At 39.9% G+C, this 22,993-nt stretch overlaps 1 protein-coding gene across 2 annotated transcripts; it reads right to left on the bottom strand.

The window, feature by feature from the left end:
• Window positions 1-568: 568 nt before the first annotated feature.
• On the bottom strand, window positions 569-22,585 carry GCLC (glutamate-cysteine ligase, catalytic subunit). Of its 2 annotated transcripts, XM_014948956.1 has the most exons (16): window positions 22,484-22,585; window positions 21,718-21,830; window positions 20,241-20,423; window positions 17,278-17,391; window positions 16,494-16,552; window positions 16,269-16,405; window positions 13,553-13,627; window positions 12,563-12,679; window positions 11,542-11,680; window positions 10,887-10,999; window positions 10,116-10,208; window positions 9,282-9,386; window positions 7,020-7,101; window positions 6,820-6,923; window positions 6,596-6,716; window positions 569-2,164 (listed from the first exon to the last, which is right to left on the bottom strand). In XM_014948956.1, exons 1-16 carry the CDS (start codon window positions 22,568-22,570, stop codon window positions 1,959-1,961), a joined length of 1,848 nt encoding a protein of 615 aa, XP_014804442.1. In that variant the 5' UTR covers window positions 22,571-22,585; the 3' UTR covers window positions 569-1,958. The 2 variants fall into 2 exon arrangements, with proteins under 2 accessions (XP_014804442.1, XP_014804444.1); XM_014948958.1 differs by lacking the exons at window positions 21,718-21,830; window positions 22,484-22,585 and adding an exon at window positions 21,091-21,248.
• Between the last annotated feature and the right edge of the window lie 408 nt (window positions 22,586-22,993).

Genomic DNA, 22,993 nt, shown 5'->3' with positions numbered 1-22,993 from the left:
GAGTTCCAACTCCCCTGCCCTGGGCAGGGACACCTCCCACCAGACCAGGTTGCTCCAAGCCCCATCCAGCCTGGCCTTGAACCCCTCCAGGGATGGGGCAGCCACAGCTTCTCTGGGCAACCTCTTCCAGGGTCACCCCGCCCTCACAGCAAAGAATTTCTTCCTGGTATCTGATCTACTAACATAAGCTGCTTGGATGCTGCAACCAGGCAGAAGGACAATCAAATGCCAATTGAAAGGGAAAAAAAGGACCATGTGTTGATGCAGCAGGAGCAGGAAAGCATTCCAGCTTTTTTAAGGGGTCTCTTCCAGCAGAGCCCCTGGAGCAGACACCACCAGGAGCAGGGCAGGGGTTGCAGACCATGTGCCACCAGTCCCCAGGGGTTTCACTGTGACCCCAGGCAGAAGCTGTCCCCAGCGACGCTGTGCCTCCCTTTTGGAATGGGAAAAGGCAGCTTCGAGTCATGCAAGCGACCAACACGTACTGCAAATTTTATTTTTATTTTCTTATTACAGAAACTAAATTAGCATGTGCCTACATCCCGATTAAAACAAATTCACCACCGCAGAAAAAGAGCATTTTTTATTTTTATTCTCTAAAGCACACCTGTGAACACAGAACAAAGTCTAGTATCAGTACATAAAAGCTTCTTCTTAGTGCACTTCTTCATTGCAGTTTCTCCATTAGTTTTTTTTTTTTTTTAAAAAATGATTACACCTTAGGTATTTATATATGCTTGCATTAAGCTTTGCATAATCTACCCATAACGCAATTCACCTGTAGAAGTCAGTTAAGAAGCTAAATCAAGAAGGCCCCTTAAAGTCTGCTTTATTTACAAGTTGCAATGGCTAAATTTTAAATACTTTACAGTCAGCCCCAGCACTGGCTCCCAATTCGAAGGATTAGTGCATTCCATGATTTCTTTCTAACTATTTTCTAGAGGGGATTAAGTCGCCCATACCTACAGCCATGTAGGTACCGCAACTACCTAGAGTTTATTTATTATTGGAAATAAACATGCTGACGAAAATATTTATAATGCTGAATGGCAAATGAGAAAGTCAAGCTTTAGGAAGAGGGGAGGGGTGTTTGGTTTTGTGCTGTGGTCATTGTCACCCGTGGAAAGAGCAGGAATGTGGGAGAAAAAGCAATTGAAGTCCAGAGCGGGGCCCTGGTTCCTGTGTAAAGGGAGCTTTATGTTCAGCTCTCCTTTCTCTCCTTCCCTCCCCTCTTCCACCCCATCTCCCCCAGCACTGCTTTTTTGTTCAATCATGGGGGCAAACTTCTGAACCCTGCTGCCACACAAATTCACCTCAGAAGGGAAGAAAATAACAACCTGTCTGCAGCCAGACCTGTTTTATCTGAATAAAAAGAGAGATCTACTCCTCGGAGTTCTACAGTTACTGCTGCAGGGGTTAACAAATGGGATGCACGTGCATTTATCTGCTCTTACATACTTTCAAAACCCAAATGGAAGGAAGAAATATCTGTGATTCAGTTAGGTCCAGAAGATATTTTTTTTTCTTACACAATAAGGTAGATTACGTAGCACATTCCAGGTTAAAAAAATTACAGTAAACATTCAGTAACTGGAATGCATATAATGTACAAGTACCATTACATTTACAAAGCTGTTCAGGACAATTTTTCTTTCTAGAATAAGCATAAAAAAGTTACAAGCTAATTCACAATAACTTTAGATACAATGTTATTAAAATACATTGATGTTAATCATAAAAATATTTTACTATTTACATGTACATCGTATAAACCTTAACAATAAGAATATGCCCATTTTAGGATGCCTTAAACAAATATTTAGGCAGATTGGCCCATTTTATAGTGCAGTATCCCTGTTTTGGTCTTCACACCATGAAACTGTACCAGATTCACAGTATCTTTGCTAGTGCTTCGCTAAAAGGCTTAAACTTTCTCTTATTTAAGAAACATTCGTTCATTACAAAGAGCCAGTTTTGTTTCCACTTTGTTTCTTATTAAATCCTACCCCTAAGAGTTCAGGACACTCTGCCTGGCCTTGTGCTATTTGGTTGCATTTCCAGATAAGGCTGTAATTCATTTCGTCAGTGATCACACTGTCCTGCTTGTAGTCCGGATGCTGCGCGATAAATTCCCTCATCCAGCGGGCAACTGTCATTAATTCTCCTGTGGGCAAGAGGAAGGCAAGTTTCAGTGGATACATCTAATTTAGCAGTATGACACCTGAAGCTCTATGCATTCTATACGCCATTAATGAATATTCCATGCTTTTGTAAGAAAAACATTCCTATATATATATTTTTTTTTTTTAATATGGCTAATCCGCAGGCATAATTAAGCTCAAATATCATCTAAAACCCATTCATCTGGGGCGATCTTCAACCTTTCAGATGTAAAGAGACAGTGTGGAGAGGAGTAGCTACTGGAACAGCTGTTAGCAACAGATTGTACAGCAAGAGGTCTCAAACATGTCATTTAATAGAGAATCTGGCTGAGACGACCCAACAGACACCACCTCTACGACTACAGATCTATAAAATTACTTCGTAGTTGACCCAGGCAACTCAGGTGCTACCTTTGTTCTGTCCACCTTGACTAATTAGTCTTTCTCCCTCAAAAAATAGGCAGGATCCCAATCATACCAACTGCTGGTTTGCACACCCTGCCTCTGCTTCACTTTGTGGTCCACAGGGAAGCCAGGAGGTGACACTTCTATCATCAAATGTGTCACCAAGTGGCACAGACCCCTTGCAGGACACCCACATCCCTATGAAGTAGCAGCTGGAGGCCGGCAGGACACCAGCCTTTAGGCTACTGAATCCTGCTCCTGAAGGCAGTGTGTGCAAGAAAACCTGAACTAGGACAAGTTTAAGGTACCTTTAAGGTAACAGTAGTAAGGGAACTTAAGGGAACAGTACGATGGTAGCCTGATGGGATGCTCAAAGGGCCTAGAAAAACTGCTGGAACCTCAGCTTCCTTGTAAGACTGGAAAGAGTCAAGGGCTGCCTTGACTTTCAAGAAATCTTTGGTTTAAGAATATTATAAAAAGCAAGAGGAACCAAGTTCTGGTAAGCTGGGAGGAACATATAACTGTAAAGTAAGAAGTATCCAAAACAGCTTAAAGATATCCTACCAGTGGTTTTGAGCAGGGGTACACAAACACAAATCAGAAAAATTGCAAAAAGTACAGGAAAGAAAAGCAGAACAAAAAAAGGTTATTAGAAATGTGTCCCTCAAAACCTTTAAGTCATGTTTTAAAGAAGCGAGGCCAGAGTTTACTCTTCTATATAAAAAGAAGGCATAAAAAAGAAAATATTCTCAAGCAGCATGATTTGTTGATGGCATGAAAAACTCCCATGAAAGCCTTCTCAAACCAACACAAAGCAGGGGCATGCAAGAAAACTGATGGAGCCAGAAGAGGAGTGGAGCATAAAGAGACGTTTTCAGACTAAAGGCTGCTGCGGCAGCGCAGGAGGAGACAGCAGAGCGGTCCATCTCACACCAACACAGACACCTAGTGGCCAGGCAGCTTCACCACTCCCATCCTTTGCACCTCCAGGGGGAACACAGCCCCCAGCTCTCAAAGAACATACAAGTAACAGGGAAAGGCACCACAGACCGAGGAAAGGTGAGAGAACCTCCAAGCGAGCAGAAACCAGACAAAGGGGACTGCCAGTTTGGAAGCAACAATGTACCTGAGAAGTTTGCAAGACCATGGATGTTGATACAAAAGGAGTACAGAAAAGCTTTGATCTACAACCCTGAGGCAACTGTGAAGAGCATTTCAGCTCGCAAAACTACAGGAATTAAATCTTTCAAAGAGCACATGATAAAACTGTGGTTTTTCGTATTGTATGACTTTATGGGGACCCAAAGTGTAACCACTTCAAGAAGGGTCAGGCAATGTTTGTGAATAGTCATCGGGCACTACGATTACTCCACCACCTTTGGCCAAGAAAGCACCTACACCCAGCCAGCCAGGGGCTGGGAGAGCCCACCAGGACAAGGATCCCTTCATGCTTGTTTTAAGCATCTTCCATCTTCAAACATCTGTTTTAATGCTGCTTAAGGACGAGGGGCAACGGGCACAAGTTGGAACATAAGAGGTTCCACTCAAATATGAGGAGAAACTTCTTCACGGTGAGGGTGACAGAGCCCTGGAACAGGCTGCCCAGGGAGGGTGTGGAGTCCCCTTCCTTGGAGATTTCCAAGACCCACCTGGATGCTCCTGAGTAACATGCTCTAGCTCTAGGCAATCCTGCTTCAGCAGGGGAGTTGGACTAGATGATCTCTATGGTCCCTTCCAACTCTAAAATTCATTGAAATTCAGTGAAATTCCATAAACGCTTGGTGGTTGCCAGCCAGTCTGTAGTCTCACTGAGTGGTGGCAGTCACGCCCCAGCTGGATGGAGACCAGGAGGGCAAGGACCCAGCTGAAGATGCGACTGAAGCGGAGGTGAACTATGTCAGGGCAAGGTTAAAGCCCCAGCAGCTGAGGTGCCAGTGTTTAACTCTCCTGAGTGCTGCTCTGGAGAGAAATCTGAAAAATGGCCACTCTTTGTGGACACGTGTCGTGCTAGACAGGCTGTGGTTAAAGAACATTTGATTTGAGATTGAGAGTAAACTGGAATAATCCAAAGCTCACAATTGAGAAACACGGTGGCACAGTAACACAAAACCTAATGCCTTTTATTCTGCGAATTCTGGTTCCTGTGAAACATCATTTAAAAATCATTTCAGTTCAGAGTTAAGATACAAACCCTAGACTCTTATCTACATGGCTCCCACACCTTTTCAGTCTCTGTAAATACACAAGCTGACTGTTGCAATGCCTGCAGCAAAGCTGCTCTTTGGAAGGGGAACAGCTGCCCCAGGGTGTTGAGCCCAGGTCATTAGCTCTTGGAAAAAAAAACAACTCTGATTTATGCATTTCTTGTTTTTTCAACAGCATTTTTCTGAACGGGGGAAAAAAATTACAACAACAAACAATGGAAGATTTGGAAAGCATTGCTATTTTGAGAGCTGATGTGCCTTAGACGTTGTCTTCCTGCCAGTTTCTCTTCCCTCCCTCAGTTAAGCCAAGCATCAAATCCCTTACCTGAGGGAGAGAAGCCTCCTACAAACAAGCAGCCTTGGGAAAGAACATTTAAAGCAAAAGCTGCAATTAATTAAAACTTTGTAACCTTCTGAAGTACTGAATTACCAGGCAAGAGAAAGCCCTGATTTCCCCCTCAGCTTTAAAAAGGTCTTTACAACAAGCTTCTTTACAAAAGCTCCTACAGCAATTTTCAAGAATTAGAAAGGAATGCAACACTTTTAAAATTTTTTTTTTCCCCAATTTTAAGCTAGTCTTGACCCATGAGATTAACGTTAACTGTCTTGCTAAATTTACAGCAAGGCAAGCAGACAAGGGAAGGTATAAAGCTGCTACAGACTGTGCTACGTGCCCAGTTCTCAATTCAAGTTTAGCTTGCATCTTTCACTCGTTATACTGATGCATTTTAAAAAGGAGCACAAAGAATCATTGTAACACCTGTCTTTAAAATTTTTTTTTTCCCCAATTTTAAGCTAGTCTTGACCCATGAGATTAACGTTAACTGTCTTGCTAAATTTACAGCAAGGCAAGCATACAAGGGAAGGTATAAAGCTGCTACAGACTGTGCTATGTGCCCACTTCTCAATTCAAGTTTAGCCTGCATCTTTCACTCGTTATACTGATGCATTTTAAAAAGGAGCACAAAGAATCATTGTACCACCTGTCTTTGAAAACACTGAACATGGAAAAAACAGGGGATGAGCCTGGTTTGCTCTGCCTTGAAGTTTTGCTACTTACAGAAGGGTTTTCTTATCAGGGAGCTAGGTCCCAGGCTCTAGCACACCAGAATTTAGACTTAGGAATCCTTTGAAGCAGCAGGCTTTGGAGTTACACCAGTAACACCAGGCTACCAGACCCAGCCTCACATCATCTTACAACACTCAAGTGACAGGCAGAGGGGATTAGTGTATCTGCAAACTACTACAAAGTGGACAATACGCTGCAAAAGCAGCACTAAGAGGTGCTGAAAAGAGAAATATTGGATTGGAGGTACAATTACAGCCTAGAGAGGAGTGTAACTGTATCAATTGCTCCTAATTGAAGTTATAAAACAGATCTCAAAACATTTATAACCAGACAGGACCAGACTTATGCCAGAGAACACACTCCAGTCCTTTGCTCCTATGACTGAACTAAGTGACAGGCAGAGGGGATTAGTGTATCTGCAAACTACTACAAAGTGGACAATACGCTGCAAAAGCAGCACTAAGAGGTGCTGAAAAGAGAAATATTGGATTGGAGGTACAATTACAGCCTAGAGAGGAGTGTAACTGTATCAATTGCTCCTAATTGAAGTTATAAAACAGATCTCAAAACATTTATAACCAGACAGGACCAGACTTATGCCAGAGAACGTGCTCCAGTCCTTTGCTCCCATGATTGAACACTTCACCAGCCAGCCACAGCTGCCACCAGTTTTACCCAACTGAAAACCAGAGAACAGCCCAATTACTGAGTAGAAAAACGCCAGGAAAATCAATATCCAAAAGCGTCAAACATACCAGATGCTCTCTTTTTTATTAACTTCAGGTAGTTTAGGATGGTGCACCTTGTGTCCACGTCCACTTCCATGTTTTCAAGATAGGAATTCAAAATTGGGATCAAACCAGGAAAGACTCCTTCCTGTGTAAGAGAACAGAGTCAGCATAAAACACGCTCAACCTGGTTTCTGGGAGGGCGGAATGCAGGGGGAAGTTGTGTGTTGCAGGTAGAAAGAGGCTATGACCTTCCCATTGATAATGGTATCAATGCTCATTAAGGTGTACTCCTCTGCGTCGGTGCCCGTCCCGTTCTGCGCGGAGCCACATCCATCCACAACAGCGTTCCCACCTTCACGGGTGACAGAGGGAAGGGAAGGAACAGTTAGAGGGCAAGAGATGCACTGAACACCCACAGCAGCATTGATCAGATTTCTTCTTGTCTTACCTTTGCAAATATCTTTTCTGAAGTAAAACATTCCCTGCCGAACAGCGTCTCTTTTCTGGGCCACCTTCATGTTTTCATCCACCTGGCAAAAGACGCGTTTCAGAGATTTAGGATGTTTTAGAAAAGTAGGATTCTCCCAAACCCTCACATTTTGGTCTTAGTAGTTGAAACATCTACTATGTTTCCTATCATTTCATCACACAAGGCCTAGGCGTGGAGATAAGTTTTATTTCATTCTTCAGGAGCCCCGGGGAAAACCACAAAGAGATGACGCTCTGTGAAATTAGGTCTCCAGCAAAAGACACAAAGGTAACAGTATTATGTTAGAACACGCTATGCTAATCTCTTAAATTTGGATGAAAACACAAGAGCAGCTGTGATTAACAGGTTGCATCCCATCTGGCAGACTTCTTTGCCTATTTGGATGCAAATTAACTGAGTACAGAGGAAGAAAGTTGCTGTTTCCCTAACCATAGTTTGCTGCTTTTATTAATACATTCATTGAAGTCTTCAGAAGAGTTATCACTGCACTAAATAAACTTTCAGAAACAGAATTCCAGTAACTTTGTACAGGAATTGTATCTATTCCATACCCAAACATCTGTTAGGAAACTAGACAGACTGCTAGTACAGAAGTTCTAAGTTGCAGGCTTTTTAAAAAGTCTACAAGCTACAAAGCACTAATTCATACGCTCCCCAAATGACAGAAGCATTGCTCTATCTTTTTGGATGGAAGATGTTGTCCAAGTTCTTTGGTGGGGATGTTCTCAGGGAATGACCACCACACAGCTTTTGGACGTTAGCTTTCCTGTCCTGCCTTCAGAAGCAGTGATACGATATCCCGAATTCTTTGCTTGACCTTTAATTAAAGGCCAACGCAAAAAATCTTCACTTACTACCTAACTTTTCATTTTATATTACGAAAGCTATTTAACACCCCAGGCTGTTTTGAAAGTTTGACAGAACTGCAGTCCTGGCTGATGGGAGCAACAACCGCCCTCAGACAGCAAAGATTAGCACGAGATTAGCCCATAAACCCGGATTATTTCACTGGAAAGAGGCAGGCTGACCAAGGGTTGTGCAATTCCGTGTTGCATTACCTGCCAAATTGCTTGGCAAGCTCAAGCAATTTTATGCCCCACTCCCAGCCCCCCCCAACTCTGCTGAGGTTCGTTCAGCACCCATCTCTTTTCCACTCTGAACCAGTATTCACTAGTTAAAAACGTTGCACTTTTGAGACATTCCAAATAACACTATAATTATGCACTCTACGTTATTGTTTACAAAGTCCAAACTCCCTGACATCAGGAAGATAATTTCTCCTTTTAGAAATCATACCAACTGTATGGGATGATTACTGTTAATTTACAACTTCAGTATTTTTCTCCATTTTAATTAAAAAGACTAAGGAAAGCCACAGGACACTACTGCTATGCTGGCAGCATTTTCTAGTATACAGTCTGTCGGAAGCCTTCTGCACTACAAGACTTTTTTTAAAGTTATTTCTAACAGTGCAGGACTATCTATTTAAAAAGACATTTTCTGGTCAGGTGCCTCAGAAAGAAGACGTGCAAGGGCAGTTTCACCCAAAACAGTCCAACAATTGTGAGGACAAAATTAAGGACAAAGAGCATTTTTGCACGGTTGGTTTGTCCAAACACAAGTCACAATTGCGATCAAAATCAGCAATATTTGTTTTCACTCAAATAGCGTGTAACACTAAGCACAGAATCATAGAATAGTTTGGGTTGGAAGGGACTTTAAAGATCATTGAGTTCCAACCCCCTGCCATGGTCAGGGACACCTCCCACTCCTTTCCCTCTCCACCAGATATAAACAAAATAGAGAATAAGAACAGGGAAGATAGGCAACAGCCATGTTCAAATAAATATATCAAGTTTTTATTTTGACATCCATGGATTATTTTCCCCACGTGCAAAATGAGGGAAGCCCTTTCCCAGTCTCAAAACAGTCCTGTGACAATGGTGTTTCTGTAGCAGACAGACACTGTTAGACACCACATAAATTCCCACTGTATTTATCTACAAGATTAATTCCATGAGACAGCAGTAAAATATTTGTTTAGTACTGTAGAGCTGAAATTGATTCAAAGTACTAGTAGAGATGAAAACTGACAGAAAGATAAAAAATGACTGTTCTGTAAGTGCACAAATATTATTTCCTAGCTTCCAGAGGATAAAAATCAACCTTGATGCAACTATGTCGCATTTAGCTCCAATAGATCTGATCTTTCACACTTACCTTAGACAAAGGAATGAGAAAATCCAGTTTATACGACAGAATCACTCTGGTTAGCAACACGACGAACACAACATACGCTGAATTCTCAAAGTCTGTTAACTGGACCTAGACACGAAAGGATTAAACTGCTTTAGTGGGAAGACACTCATGGAAGTGTTAAGTATCTGGGAGAGTTTAAAACAGTCTGACTGGAATATTCACGTTGGTACTTGCATTTACACACACACACACTACTGGAAGCAACGGTGATGCACGAGCTGGAATCATCAGCAGCATTGACTGCAAATGCACAGTGTGTGTACACACGTCAAACTAACCCTTTAATCCCATGCCAAAACACGCCTGCATTTCAAAAGACTGCCTAATAACCTGCACCTTCGGGCGCTCTGTGTAATTACAAATGTACAATAGCTTTTAAATTTCCACTTTAAAGGGATTAAATTCAGAGAGCTCAGAAACAGACAGCTGTAAAGTAACTTGTGAAAAAACAAAGCAACGACAGTGGAATTGTTCAGTATCAGGAAAAGTACTGGAGAAATATAGTCCCTAGAAGCTAAATGAGGCTTTGTTTACTGTTGCTTTAATACAAGCCTAATTCCTTTCCCCAGCAGCCCAAATCCATTAGCATGCTCTGCTGTGCTGCAGTGGATTCTCCTGTCAGTTACATTCCCACAGCCCATGTCTGATTAAACACTGCTGTCCACTTCACTCGCATCCAGCGGTTCAGAAGGGAGAAAACACAGCACAAGTAATAAGGGTTTGACACTGGATGGCAGAAAGCCTGGTACTTTTCCACTTCAAATGAACCCACGTGCCCACCGATGCCTTCCTCACCTCCATAGGTCTGAATTCCACTCTCCAGCCAATATCTGAATTTGGAGGGGGTGGCTTAAACCTCATCGTCTGCCAGTTCGTAGATTGAATATTCTGCAAAGCACATGAAATAATCTGTCACAGTCAAGATATGCATCACTCTATAATATAATCAAAGAAAAATAAGCAGATAAGTAGAGGCATAATATTTTCCCTGGAACAGCCCATAAAGTTAGAAGCGCTTTCAAACAAAGTGGCATGACTTCTATAAACCACAGCATTAAGTACCCATCCTCGGAGCAAATATGTTACACTTTCTTAGGCTATTTTGTTTGAGGATTATGTATAAAATACTAGGGGCTGAGATTTAGCTGACTTTTTTTTTTTAAATGAGGGGTTGATGCATCTCAAACTAAAGATACCTAATATTACCATAGCTATTATTTCATAAAGCTGTGTAAGAGATATTTATATGAAAATGCCATATAAAACAGTATTTAGAAAGCCATAAAAATAGATGGTTCCCCGTAACACTTTTATACATAGCTACAGTTTGGGCTCTTTATATTTTATTGGGTTTAATGTATAAGCCACCACCTTCTCCTAAAGAAATGATAAAACAAAGAAATAAAGGTGCTTATAACTGCCAAGTCATATGCTAAAGAACTAGCTGAAGTTAAACTCAGGAAAAAAATATCTTAACTATTATAGCCATTCTCCAATGAAGCAGTACTATAAAGAATAAGCCATTTTATGTATATATTTATTAAATTCCTCTAAATCAGACACAACCTCAAAGTGGTCGGATTCATTTGCATCATCTAGATGTATTTTCTCCTCAAACAAAGTCAATGGGTCTCGAATGAACAAGTGTGCAATATGCTGTGCCAAAAGGTGGTCAATACCTACAAAATGAAAATTCAAACAAACAATTCACACATAGCAAAGCAGGTTCTAGGAAATTATTTCTTTTACAAGACTGAAAACATCCAACTCTGCAATGCTACCTCAACCCACCACATCCTGTTAAAGTTTAAACGATGATTTTTGGGAAGGAAGGAAATGATTAAAGAGAAAAAAAAATAAAATCAGAATAGGTTCTTGCTTGGAAATGGCAGCTGAGTATTGGTGTGGCTGCTATTCTTCCTGTTTCCTGATGCACCTCTATGCCATGTTTCCTATATCAATTCTGCTCTCTCCACAAAGATAAAACATTAATGCATCAAACACTGAGCTTCTCAAGCTGGAATTAGGACAGTTTCTGTTACAAATGAGTACTTATGGGAAAAAAACCAACCTCTCAAGACCACGCTACACAGATACTTCCCGAGTAGGAGTCACTCTGAGGGATGCACAATGATTGAAACAAACGAGAACAAAAACATAAAATATCCCCACACGCTGCAAGCATAATTCTTAACCTGCTCATAATGAAGCAAACACTTACCTTCCTTTATTAGGTGCTCGTAGATATCTTTGTCTATTGTCAAATCAATGTCATTGTATTTCTCACCACATTCAGATAGATAACTGTCTATGGAATCATATCTGGATTTACTGATTCTATAATGGTTGTTCTTCAGTGGCTATATAATTTAAGAATACAATATTTTAACAGCTTGTTAACAATGATACCTAAGTTTTGCTCACTAATGACACTTATGTGAGAATTATATCCTGTTTAAAACACCCTACAGCCTCTATTAAAATTAGTCAAAGCATGAGTCTTAAATAGGCTTAATAGAAAGCGATCTTGGAATTATGACTATGTTGTTTGCAGACGTATGTATCCGAGTGAAAAAACAGTCATCACACATTGACTAGAATTCACTACAAGTGGAAACATTTCCCTGATGTAACATACTATTACCCCAAGTACCTGGAAAGCATTATTATACCTATTGCATCACATACCAATACAGTTTCACTATGCACACATTGTTACAGATGCTTTTCAAATATTTCTTGAACTACCCATTTTATAAAAATTAGTAGAGATTTTAAAAACTACTTATTGTTATTTTCTGTCATTTTCTAAGTGCCTTGAATGCCAATTCCCGCTTGGAGAAATTCTTTAAGTTCAAGTTCTGACAACTGGCTCTTTCCACATGGTTCTAGTTTATAATACTGGATTACTCAGCAACACCTGCTATTTAATGCAAAGCAATTTCTGCTTTTTGGGCTCAAGCCCAGACTGCAAAGTTTCATCACAGGGGGACCTTTTCAGCAAGCTGTGGAGGAGTGAGTGCACTTCTACTGGGATTCCCTAACTAAAATATATATATATATTTATATACTAACATAAACTGTACAACCAAGGCGAGTCTTTACATCATCTCTCCTGTCTTTCCAACAAAGACACGTTCCCTCATTAGGGATGCTGATGAGCATAAGTAGAAATTGATACTAAAGAAATTTTAACATTTTGCCTGAAAAAACCCAGGCATCTACTACCTAACGTCACTTACCTCTAGCCCCCTCTCTTCTCTCGTTCGATCATCTACAGATGCAGATATCACTCCCCAACGACAGTCAATATCAGACACGTAGCCTCTGTAGAAGGGAGATGCAGCACTCAACGCCATCTAAAATAAAGCAGCCTGATATGAAAACAAAGGACCAGCCAAGGAACCAAAAGCAAAATACAACCCCACTGGAAAGGGAAACTTGCTGGTCCAGAAGTAACTGAAATATATGCTTCAGTGTAACGTACAGCCAAAGCCCACACAACCACAAATCTCTCAACTGCTGCCTCTAGAAAACCCCCTTATGAAGGGTTAGTATTTATGAAGTAGCATCTGACTCTCTCCAGATTTATTACTGCTACAGATCAGTGTTTAAGGAGCACAAAGATGATACAGGTAGAAGCAATTTTGTGACAAATCAGCAAGCATTCTGCTCGTGCACTGCCAGACTCCATTAGCTCACCTAGCAAGCTTTTAACTTTTTATTTTTGTTTGGCCAAGCACCTTAGCGGCACAGCTGGAACATAGCTCACCCAGAGCAGGATCTGCTCACCACCCAGACTGCACCACTACTTTATAACACCTGCTAGAAACACCTGCTTATGACCACGTGCTCACAAAAGGAACAGATTTAAACAATTTAAGATGAAACCCAGACCAGAGTTGAAAAAAGTAATTTTTAAGGAGCAACTTCATCTTGTTTTAATGAAAAACCACCCCAAATGTATTTCTAGAAATACCCAACAAGAGTCTCATGCATGTGGGAAGAAGGGCAGAAGAAAAGAAACAAACATCATCTGTTTTGTGGTGTCATTTGGACAGTAGATGAATCACTGCTCATGTGACAATCTAGCAAGAGACTGACTTCTCCTACAGTACTGAATTTGAGAGTAGCATTCAAGTTTTTTTAAATTTAGATTTTATTTTTTTTTTTTCGACACATAGTGGCTTTTAAACAACAAATAGCTGATGTAATAGAAGTCCATTACTTACCACAATGGGACAGATTGTTGCTAGCTGATCATAGAGATACCTTGCTTCAGAAATGCTGCAAGCCTGGAATGTTACCTGGGAGAAGAAGTACGATTGCTATCACAATTTCTATAACCATAATGCAAACACAGCCTTCCTAGATTTAGAATCAATGATATAATAAAGCAATTTAAATATCAAGAGTTTGAAGGTGGGGTTTTTTCTTTGGTTTTTTTTTTCCTTTGGGTGGGGTTTTTCGCACAGGTTCCCACACCCCAATTCTTGGACAAACTTTTGCCCCATTTATCAGCTGCATTTAAATCACAAGCTTCTTTCCATACCATTCCCATCTTTGTTAAAAGATTTCAGACCACAATGTTTCAGCTTTGAGGCTAAATATACCAACACTCACCAGAAACAAATAAAACTGAGTTAACATCTACAATACACATGGGTCAGTAACACACCTTCAGGAAATAAGCCAGGAACTAACTAAGAACAACAGTCAGAAAGTACTTTAGATGTAACATTTCCTTTTAAAGAACACTTCAAGACGCCTTTGTTTGATCCTGCCAAACTGCCAAAAGTAAGTAACTTTTATTTTTTAAAAAATGTCAAGTTTTGCCTGCATTAGAGACAAGGACAGAGCAAAACATGGAAAGAAATGTTATTTGCAGAAGCCATTAGCGATGTGGAAGCAGATTAAAAGCCTCTTTCCTTCTCTGCAGTTTATGCACTTAAAGCCAGAGGATAACTTAGGTGGCAGTGTATCCCTGTATCACTATCATAATACCATACAACAGGCTTCAGCCCCAAATCATCATTACTGCTGGCTGTGCTGAAGAACGCCAGCCAAGCACAGATTTTCCTCTTCTACAGATTACAATTAGAGTCCCACAAAACACACTGAAGCTCCAAGTTTTAAAAAAAAAAAAAAAAAAAAAACAAAACACAAAAACAAACCCACCAACCAACAAACAATTCCCCAAAACAAAAAAAAATCCCCAGGTCACTCATGGGCTCAGTGGCAGGCTATTTTTTTTATTTATTTATTTTTTAAGAAGGTAGAGGGAATGTGGGATTTGCGTTGCAGCCACCAGTCGTTAAAATATCTGAAGTTAGAAAAATGCTGTGTGGTAGAGAAAGTGCTTCTTCTGTATCTATCCTTCAAGTGGATATCAGAAAAATAAAACACACACTTTTTTCAAAAAGACAGGACTATTTAATTCTCTTGCAAAGAAGCAGCTAAGTATGGTTTCTCATCACTGATTTTGGACTTCTAGCACACAGGAGCGCAATGGTTTTGCCTTGTCCTTCCCAGGGGCAGCACCTCCCACCCCACCATCATCAAGGGCTGTCCCAACCGAGCTCATCAGCACATTATTTATAACCTCAGAAACACAGCAAACAGAGGTGTTTGATTACAAGATTCTGTGCTGGTTACAAGAATGGGGAGTAGTAAAATGGTATTCCGTAAAAAGAACTTTAATGTATTCTTTAACAAGTTCATACAAGGACTGAAGGATGTATGTCTGTATGTCTTTTATTCATATTAAGTAAGAAAGAGATGGTACGAAACAGACTATATCAAACTTTACATCTTGTAAAAACAAGCAGTATTACATACACTTTACTACTTCATTACCCTTTGTGACAAGAATTCATACTTAGCTGCTGTCCAGATCATTTATTCAGCTTTTGCAATTTCTCAAAGGGAAATGCTTTGAATGGGGTTATTTCTGCCCGTGCTGTGAAACAAGAAGAGCTAGGAGAATTTCCTTTAATCCCCTAGAAACTTCACACTAGCTTCTTCCTACCTTGCTTCCAAGATTTCTGTGGTAACAGGCAGGTTTTATCAAGTCAAATACATGGCTACTGCCTAAACCATCAGCCCCTAACATGAGCTTACTATGATAGAGAAACATTTAAAACAGATATCGGAAGAATTAAAGCGCTCCCAAGATACAGCAGATGGATTTAAATGGAGGATAATGTAAAATAGTAGTAACTCAGGCAAATTAATGAAAATGGTAAGAAGTGGGCAAGCATTAATGGCAGAAAACAGAACCAAAAAATGTCTCCCACCACGCAGTAACAGAAGACAGCTGGATTTGGTAGATTCATGGCACAAGCAGTGAGAAGATGACTTTCTAGCAGATAGCTAAAAATATTTAAGGATGAGAAATTCTATACAGGAGTTCATGTTGTTTGTAAATAAAATTACACCGGTGAAAGCTATTTATTTTTAAAGATATTGCAATAACTTCTTGTCACTCCTTGCTTTTGCTGTTCTATGAATGGGTAAGAGGGAAAAAACCCAAAATGAATAACTAAAAAAATCCCACACATTCCTGCAAGATAGCTCAGTTTCCATTCCCACAGTGTCCTTTGGTCATGCCTTAAAAGAATACCACAGTGAAAGATGGTCTTTCACACTTGAAAAGAGCTGGAGTTCCAGGAGAAGGTGCATGATCAAACAGGTTTTGACCAGTTGAAGAAACCCTTTCACCAAGGCACCATGACATTTGAGTATTAACAGAAAATAAATGTAATGCAAACTAACAAACCTGGATTTTGAGACTACGTTACCAGGGACAAGATTAAATTTGTTGTTTTATTCCCCCTTTTGCCACACCAGTTGAATTACACTAGAGAAATTATACGTAAGGCAAATCTTAAAGGGAAGTGTTTAGGGAAGACAACATTCAGTAACATCTTGAAAGCAGATAGACTTTACCTGAAGACAACAGTTTCCCATTCCAAACCCCATAGCATCCATGTAAATATAGTCTGGCTTTGCTGCTTTTGCTGCTTCTCCATCATCATTAGGAAACTTTTCAATAAATGGTGATGGCGTGTTCTTATCCTTAAATACTGTGTGGAAAAAGCAGGCACTCAGTAACCCGGAGCATTAGATTGATCAACTACTTAGAAAAAGAAAAAAAAGACTGAATTTACTTACTTGGTACATTTATCACAACCTTTTCTCCTCTTCGGTGACGAATGTTTCTGGTCAGTGTACTGTAACACAAAAAAAGAGTTTGCTGAAGTATCTGACAGTTTCTCTTCATGCAAATGTTTTCTAAATTAGTTTCTCAGCCAATTCTCAGGGTTTCAGAATGTCAACTTTCTATTTATTTTAAACATTTTACTTCAGGATACTTCTAGTTGAAGACAGACTATAACAGATATAATATCAAGTTTTTCTTCAGTAAAGTCATTCTTATTTTGATGGACTTCAGGTTTTTACTTCAGGCTACTGACCTGAAGAATACAAGGGTGAGCAAGAAGGCATGCTTGGTTTTTAAACAGAGCGATTTTCATTCTCCAAAATCTCACCTTACAACGAAAACCCCTCTCAGACCATACAAGTAGTCTGACACCATGCTCAACTTCACAGTAACTAGGGGAAGTTCCCCAGTACACTGCGACGTTGCTGTGACGTACCCGAGGGAGAGATGGATTAGCTGTGATGGACGGGCTCAGCCATGGCATTTTAAAACTTGAAACAATTCTGCAGTACCATAATCAACACCTTTTACCCAATAATGGCATTATTTTCTTAAGTCACTTTGACAGAAAAGAGGTGTCACCACAGCCATCTCTGTCCATGCCTTTGTGATATCTGCAGCAACTAGCCACGTAGCACCCTACTTCAGCAATGGAAAGAAGCTGGAGGTACTACTATGATATTTAGGTACAGAAAAGCATTCAGCTCCTCATTCACACTCCCAAAATACTCTTACCTAAATCTAGGATGCTTATTGATGGCTTCATCTGGAAAAAAGAGGGATTTTGAAGCTCCTCCTTCTACTGGCGTTGGCTTATATTCCGGCAGTGTAAACCCAGGACACCCCAACCTGTGTAACACAACAATGAGAACCAAGCTGTCATGAAAACACACTGCAATTTTAAAATGGTCAGATAATCAGAGATAATGACTCTAGTAGACAATAGAATAAAAAGAGACTTTTCTTAAAAAAAAGCACACTTGCATCTACTGCAAGTATTTCTGAAGTGCTTTTCAAGACTGCTGCCTGTGCACGTGGAATTGCCAGAAAGAGGTCTTAATTAGTTGCCACTAAAAGGTCAGTGCTTGCCAACAACCAGCTTCCATGGTGGTTGTTTTTTTTTAAACCACTACTTTATCATGGGACAGTAAACATGGACCTTTTCAGTTGCAGAAGCAAGAAACTCTACAGTATTATACAGAGTACACACTTGCTTTACTGTTTTAACATCTGTTATTAATACTGATATGCAGCATTCTGTGTCTTAAACAGTTTCTCCAGAGGGTACAGGCAAACATTGATTGCTCAATTAATTTATCCAGCTCTGCTCCCAACAATCTACCACTGTTAAAAAGACATACCTAACTAACTCTGTAAGAACTGGAGTCAGTTTCAAGTGATACACACATCCCAAGTCTCACAGCAGTTTGCTATTTTGGAACTTTGAAAGACCCCATAAGTGAGAGAAATGAAATAAGCAAAGAAAAAATTACACTATTAGGTATAAAATGCTGACATATCAAGTAATTCAGAATACAACCTTCTCCTTTGGAACCTCCATTTTAAGTTTAATACTCATCTGAAACAAGTATAAGTAGGCTTTAAGTACAATTGAGTCAAAAGAGCATTTGAGAATCATAGAATCATAAAATGGTTTGGGTTGGAAGGGACCTCAAAGATTGAGTTCCAACCCCCCTGCCCTGGGCAGGGACACCTCCCACCAGAGCAGGTTGCTCAAGGCCACATCCAACCTGGCCTTGAACCCCTCCAGGGATGGGGCAGCCACAACAGAAGTTGGAGGCAAAGTTGCAGAAGATTAATTTCTCCATGCTGCACAGTATAAAGGACAAAGACTGTGCTATCTCAAGAGGTTATAGTATTTGGACATACAAAAAGGCTTAGCTGATAACAATTACAAGCAAACCACTCAAAATACTAGGAAACACTCACATTTCTGGAAATATTATTTATGCTCAACATGTATGTCACTATTGCTTTCTTCTTCCTGGTTTAAGAATAGAAGTTGTCCTACAACATCTAAACCCAACTTTATTACTTATGGAAGTGCAACATTATAAACTGCATCGCCCAGTCCTCAAGAAATAAAACGGCTTTCATGTCCAGTAGCAAGGGCTCATGAATTCAGCAACTAGAGATACTCATTTAGCTTCAAAGGTAATATTTTTTAATATTTAAGCATTTTCAGGGTTGATCATTTTTAACCGAGTTATTTTAATTTAAATAAGCCTTCTTTACCATTCATCTATCAGCACTCTGACAAGGTTTTTTGTCTTCTCAGATTTTTTTTATTATACACACACGTATATGCGCAGATGCACACAGACATATGTACATGTTATTGTACAGAGAATGTAGGAAAAAATCCAAACCCACAAAATCTCAGAAATACACGTTAGCAAGGCTCCAGTCAAACCAACAAGGACTTGAACGGCAAGATAGCAAGAGGCAGAAATAAAATAAATAGCTTAGGGAGAGCAGTCTCTGAAGGATGAAACTATGTTTGGGATGATCCGTAAGTAATAAAGAAACTATATTTCATTATTTACTGGGTTTCACTGAAGTCCAATATATTGCTCCTACAGTGATGTAAGAAGTATTTATCTGTATCTATAAAGTAATGAACCACTCCTCTCCCTTTATTCTTCACAAGACTGGGTCTAAAATGTTCATATACAAGATTAATGAAATGACAATCTATTTGTAAGGTTGCAGGGCAAAAGAAGCTTAGCTCTGTAACACACCGAGAACTACTTAAATGTTGGACTTCAAATAAGCATTTATTCCTTTAAAGATATCTAATATAGCTCCTATAAAGAGGAGCAAAATTTAGGGCCATTGCATTCTATACTATATAAAAACCAGCCAGTAAGGCCAGATGCTTCCCTTCTACTGCACAGCAATTTTTTACTATTTTAGGCATAGCTATCTCCATTCATTTGACTGACCAAGCTAGTTAGAATGAACATCATAAATCCCTACTGAGAATTATGTTTGAAAGGAAGGTCAAGAAGTACTGTTTCTCCTAGGTAATGAAGTACATCCTAAACTTCATTTCTTCCAGAATCTCTTTACAACAATAAAAAGGAGAAAATCTACTCTTTGTAAGGGTGTTATGAACCCAGGAGAGGTGCACGCCTTTCTAGATTCATGGTTTTTTTCAATAAGTACAGTATTACAGAAGTTTTAAGTCTTCATTTTGCAAGGACAATCACATTCCTGTTCTACTGTGGGGTACAAGCCACCAAAATAAGTTTGCATGTGCTTGAGTGGAAAAAGTAGTGTTAAAAAATAGATCAGTTAACTGTATTTTACAAAACTGCTATTTATAAAGATCAAAACCTGCAAAATAGGTAAAGAGAAACCTTTTATATATTATTTGCCTTATCAATTCACGATGGCAGACCTATCTACATAAAATACTTTGTTACGAATGTATAGGTATTCTCTCCTAAAACAAAAGTCATCACAGTTTAGAAGTAATCTATAAAAGACGCTAATTTGTTTGTCTCACTGCAATAAAAATTTTAGAAGACACAACCAGAACGTTAAGTCAAATTATTTTGATTGAATCATATTTTGCTTGGTTGCATTGTACAGCTTAGCTATATGCAATAAGGAGAAAAAACCCAAAAGAATAATAGGAAATGGGAAACACAACATTATGACAACCATCTCACCTTGGAAATGATGTCACAGTGCAAACAGCCTCATTTTCTTTGAGCACAGAAGCAGCCTCTTGACGTCTTTTCCTCATGTTGTCTTGCACAGTGTTGAATTCAGACATGGTTCCCCCATACGGCTGCCCAGGTGTCCCTTCAATCATATAGCTTCCATATTCTGGTCGCCAGAGTGTTGGGTGGCTAAAATAAAATAATATCCTCGTTTAAATATTTCTACAACTTCAAAAAAAAAAAAACCACCCCAGATTATTTGTGAGGATTTCAGAAATAAATGCAACCTGCAAGAAAAATCTCCTAAAGCTGATTCTCTGATGGAGTAACACAGAGAATGTTCCAACGTACTTCACCGCCGGGAGGCAGTGAAAAGAACTTAAGGCACACTTTGACAGTAGGAAGTGTTGCTGTACAATGCAGTAAGTAGGATTTGCCTATATCAAACTGCAATTGCCTTTAGTATCTGTCTCAAGCCTTGTTTCTTTGGGTTTTAACTGAAAGCGGAAAATACAGAATATTCAACTTCTTCCACAGTACAAGGCAAGGCAAAAGTTATGCTCAATTTCTTCTTTCTACTGCCTGTGAATACGCAGTCCTGTTTCACAAATTTATTAGGTTAAGAAACTAAATTAAGTCACCCCTGAAACGTAATACCTTCCCATCCCCTTGTGAAGCTGTACCATCTCTATGGAGGACACTCTAGCAGAGGCTGAGCCACATCTCCCCTACTGCTCTTCTGGCAGTAGCAGTTTTGAGTCTAAAAGCAAAGGGATTCCTTCTTGCAGGCTTTCAATAGTCCCTCTACCAGGGAACACAGACAGGGAAGCCTTACTGGAATATGAGGATAAGGTACCTGGAAAGGAGGAGACAGGCCCAGGGCACAAAAGCCATTCATTGCAAGAGCAGAGTTTCTCCACCTTCCTGTATGCTGTGACCAGCTTTTGTCTCTTCAGCCAAAGCACTTCACTGTCTCTGCTCTCATTTCTCTGCTGCCATCAGTTAAAAGGCAACTCACACTTCTCTGGCTAGTTGAAGCAGAGATACGATCCAGTTATTCCTGAAAACTCCATGGGAGAGGGTAAGGAAGAACTGTCCTGCCATCCTCACGCCTACCTTCCTAATTCTGCCAAAAATGGGAGAGTGCTCCTACAGACAACAGGCTTCTCAGGAACACAGGGGCAAGTGCACACACAAAACCAGAGCAGGACAAAAATATCCAAACTGCAACTTCAATAGGCTTACTGTGACATCCTCCTCTTTTTTTTTTTTTTTTTAAAGTCATAACACAAAGTGCACAGACTGTGTGCAAGTGTGCTCAAAATATTTCACTGATATTTTCAGATAAAGCCGGGGTGCAGGAAGTATCTGCGGCTTACAGTTTCACCAACAGCATACCTGAAAGTTAAGCTTCATTTACAGAATTCTGTACAGTATCATAACAGGAGAAAAGAAAAAAATGAAACAGGAAACAGCTACTCACTTGGGGTTTACCTTCTCCCCCTTGTCTTGCAGCGTTTGAAGAACTTCTTCACCGCAGAGCAGCAAGCGCACTTTCTTATTCTCATGGTCAAATTTTACTAACATATATTCCACCTTGTAAATAATAAAAAAGAAACAAACAAACGGTAAGATTTTGCTCACATACAAACACACTGGCCCATGATTTTAAGCATCAAGTAGAAAAATAAAAGGGACGTCAGACTGAACTTTATCTCTACAGAAGCTTATAGACCATCACTAACTGTGAACACAGCAAATACCACCACAGGAGATGGCTGGATGCTTATTTCACCTTGATTAAAGAATTTGAATTCCTTGAAACCGGCCTTGAAAAATTTCCCCCTCCATTTCTAATTGTGGATATTTTGCAAAGATTCCCAAGTTTGTAATCGCCTCTGCATTATTTTTCAGACAAAAAAAAATAAATTTAATTCCTATGCAAGCTATTAACCACAACCATCTTTCTGTCATCCCATGAGCTACAGTCTCTGCTGATGACAAAAAAAACAAAACAAAGTAAGAGTCATTCTACAAACAAGCCATCCACTTACTTATCGGAGCTATTTAAGACTAGCAGCACAGAGCCAGGGAAAGCCCCATCTGGAACACCCTCATGTCAAACTTTCTAATCTCCACACGTACTTGCTATCAAAGCTCCTGTGAAGACTTTTAGAGCGTTGCCCAGCACAGCAACCAAACAGTTTTGATTTCTGGCTGTGCCTAAAAATGCATCCACTGGTACTTACCAAACACCACTGCTCCAGCCCCAGGAGTTCAGATTCATGCAAGACTCCGATGTTAAAGCTGCAGCATCCCAACTCATCCCAACTCATCCCAACCTCTATTTTGTACAGAAGTCTGGTGCGTACAGCAAAAACAGCTTGCCAAAAGCACAGGAAACTTGTGTGGTGTTTTCCAGCACGTGGTAAGTGGATTTGTGGGCTTTGTGTTCTTTGGTTGCTTCAGTGCTCATGGAAGAGCTAGTGCCAGCTACTGTGACAACAAATACAACCCTCTGCTGGGACTTGGGATTAAATCACAAGCAGCATTATCCAAGAGCATTTGTAATTCTACAGAATCTGATTAGACACAAACTCTGGAGGGACTAGTTCAGCAATTATGTATATTCTCTGTATTTTTAAGATTAAATTTTAATCCCCTAAAGAAAAATAATGATTTCTAGTTCCTGTGCAAGACAGTATCTCTTTGTGTAGTATATTTTGTGGTTTGTGTGTATTATGTATGTATTATTGTGT

This window comes from Calidris pugnax, unplaced genomic scaffold (genome assembly GCF_001431845.1).
Source record: "Calidris pugnax isolate Ruff unplaced genomic scaffold, ASM143184v1 scaffold141, whole genome shotgun sequence".
Lineage (NCBI taxonomy): Eukaryota > Metazoa > Chordata > Aves > Charadriiformes > Scolopacidae > Calidris > Calidris pugnax.
This window is presented reverse-complemented; position numbering and strand designations above follow the sequence as displayed.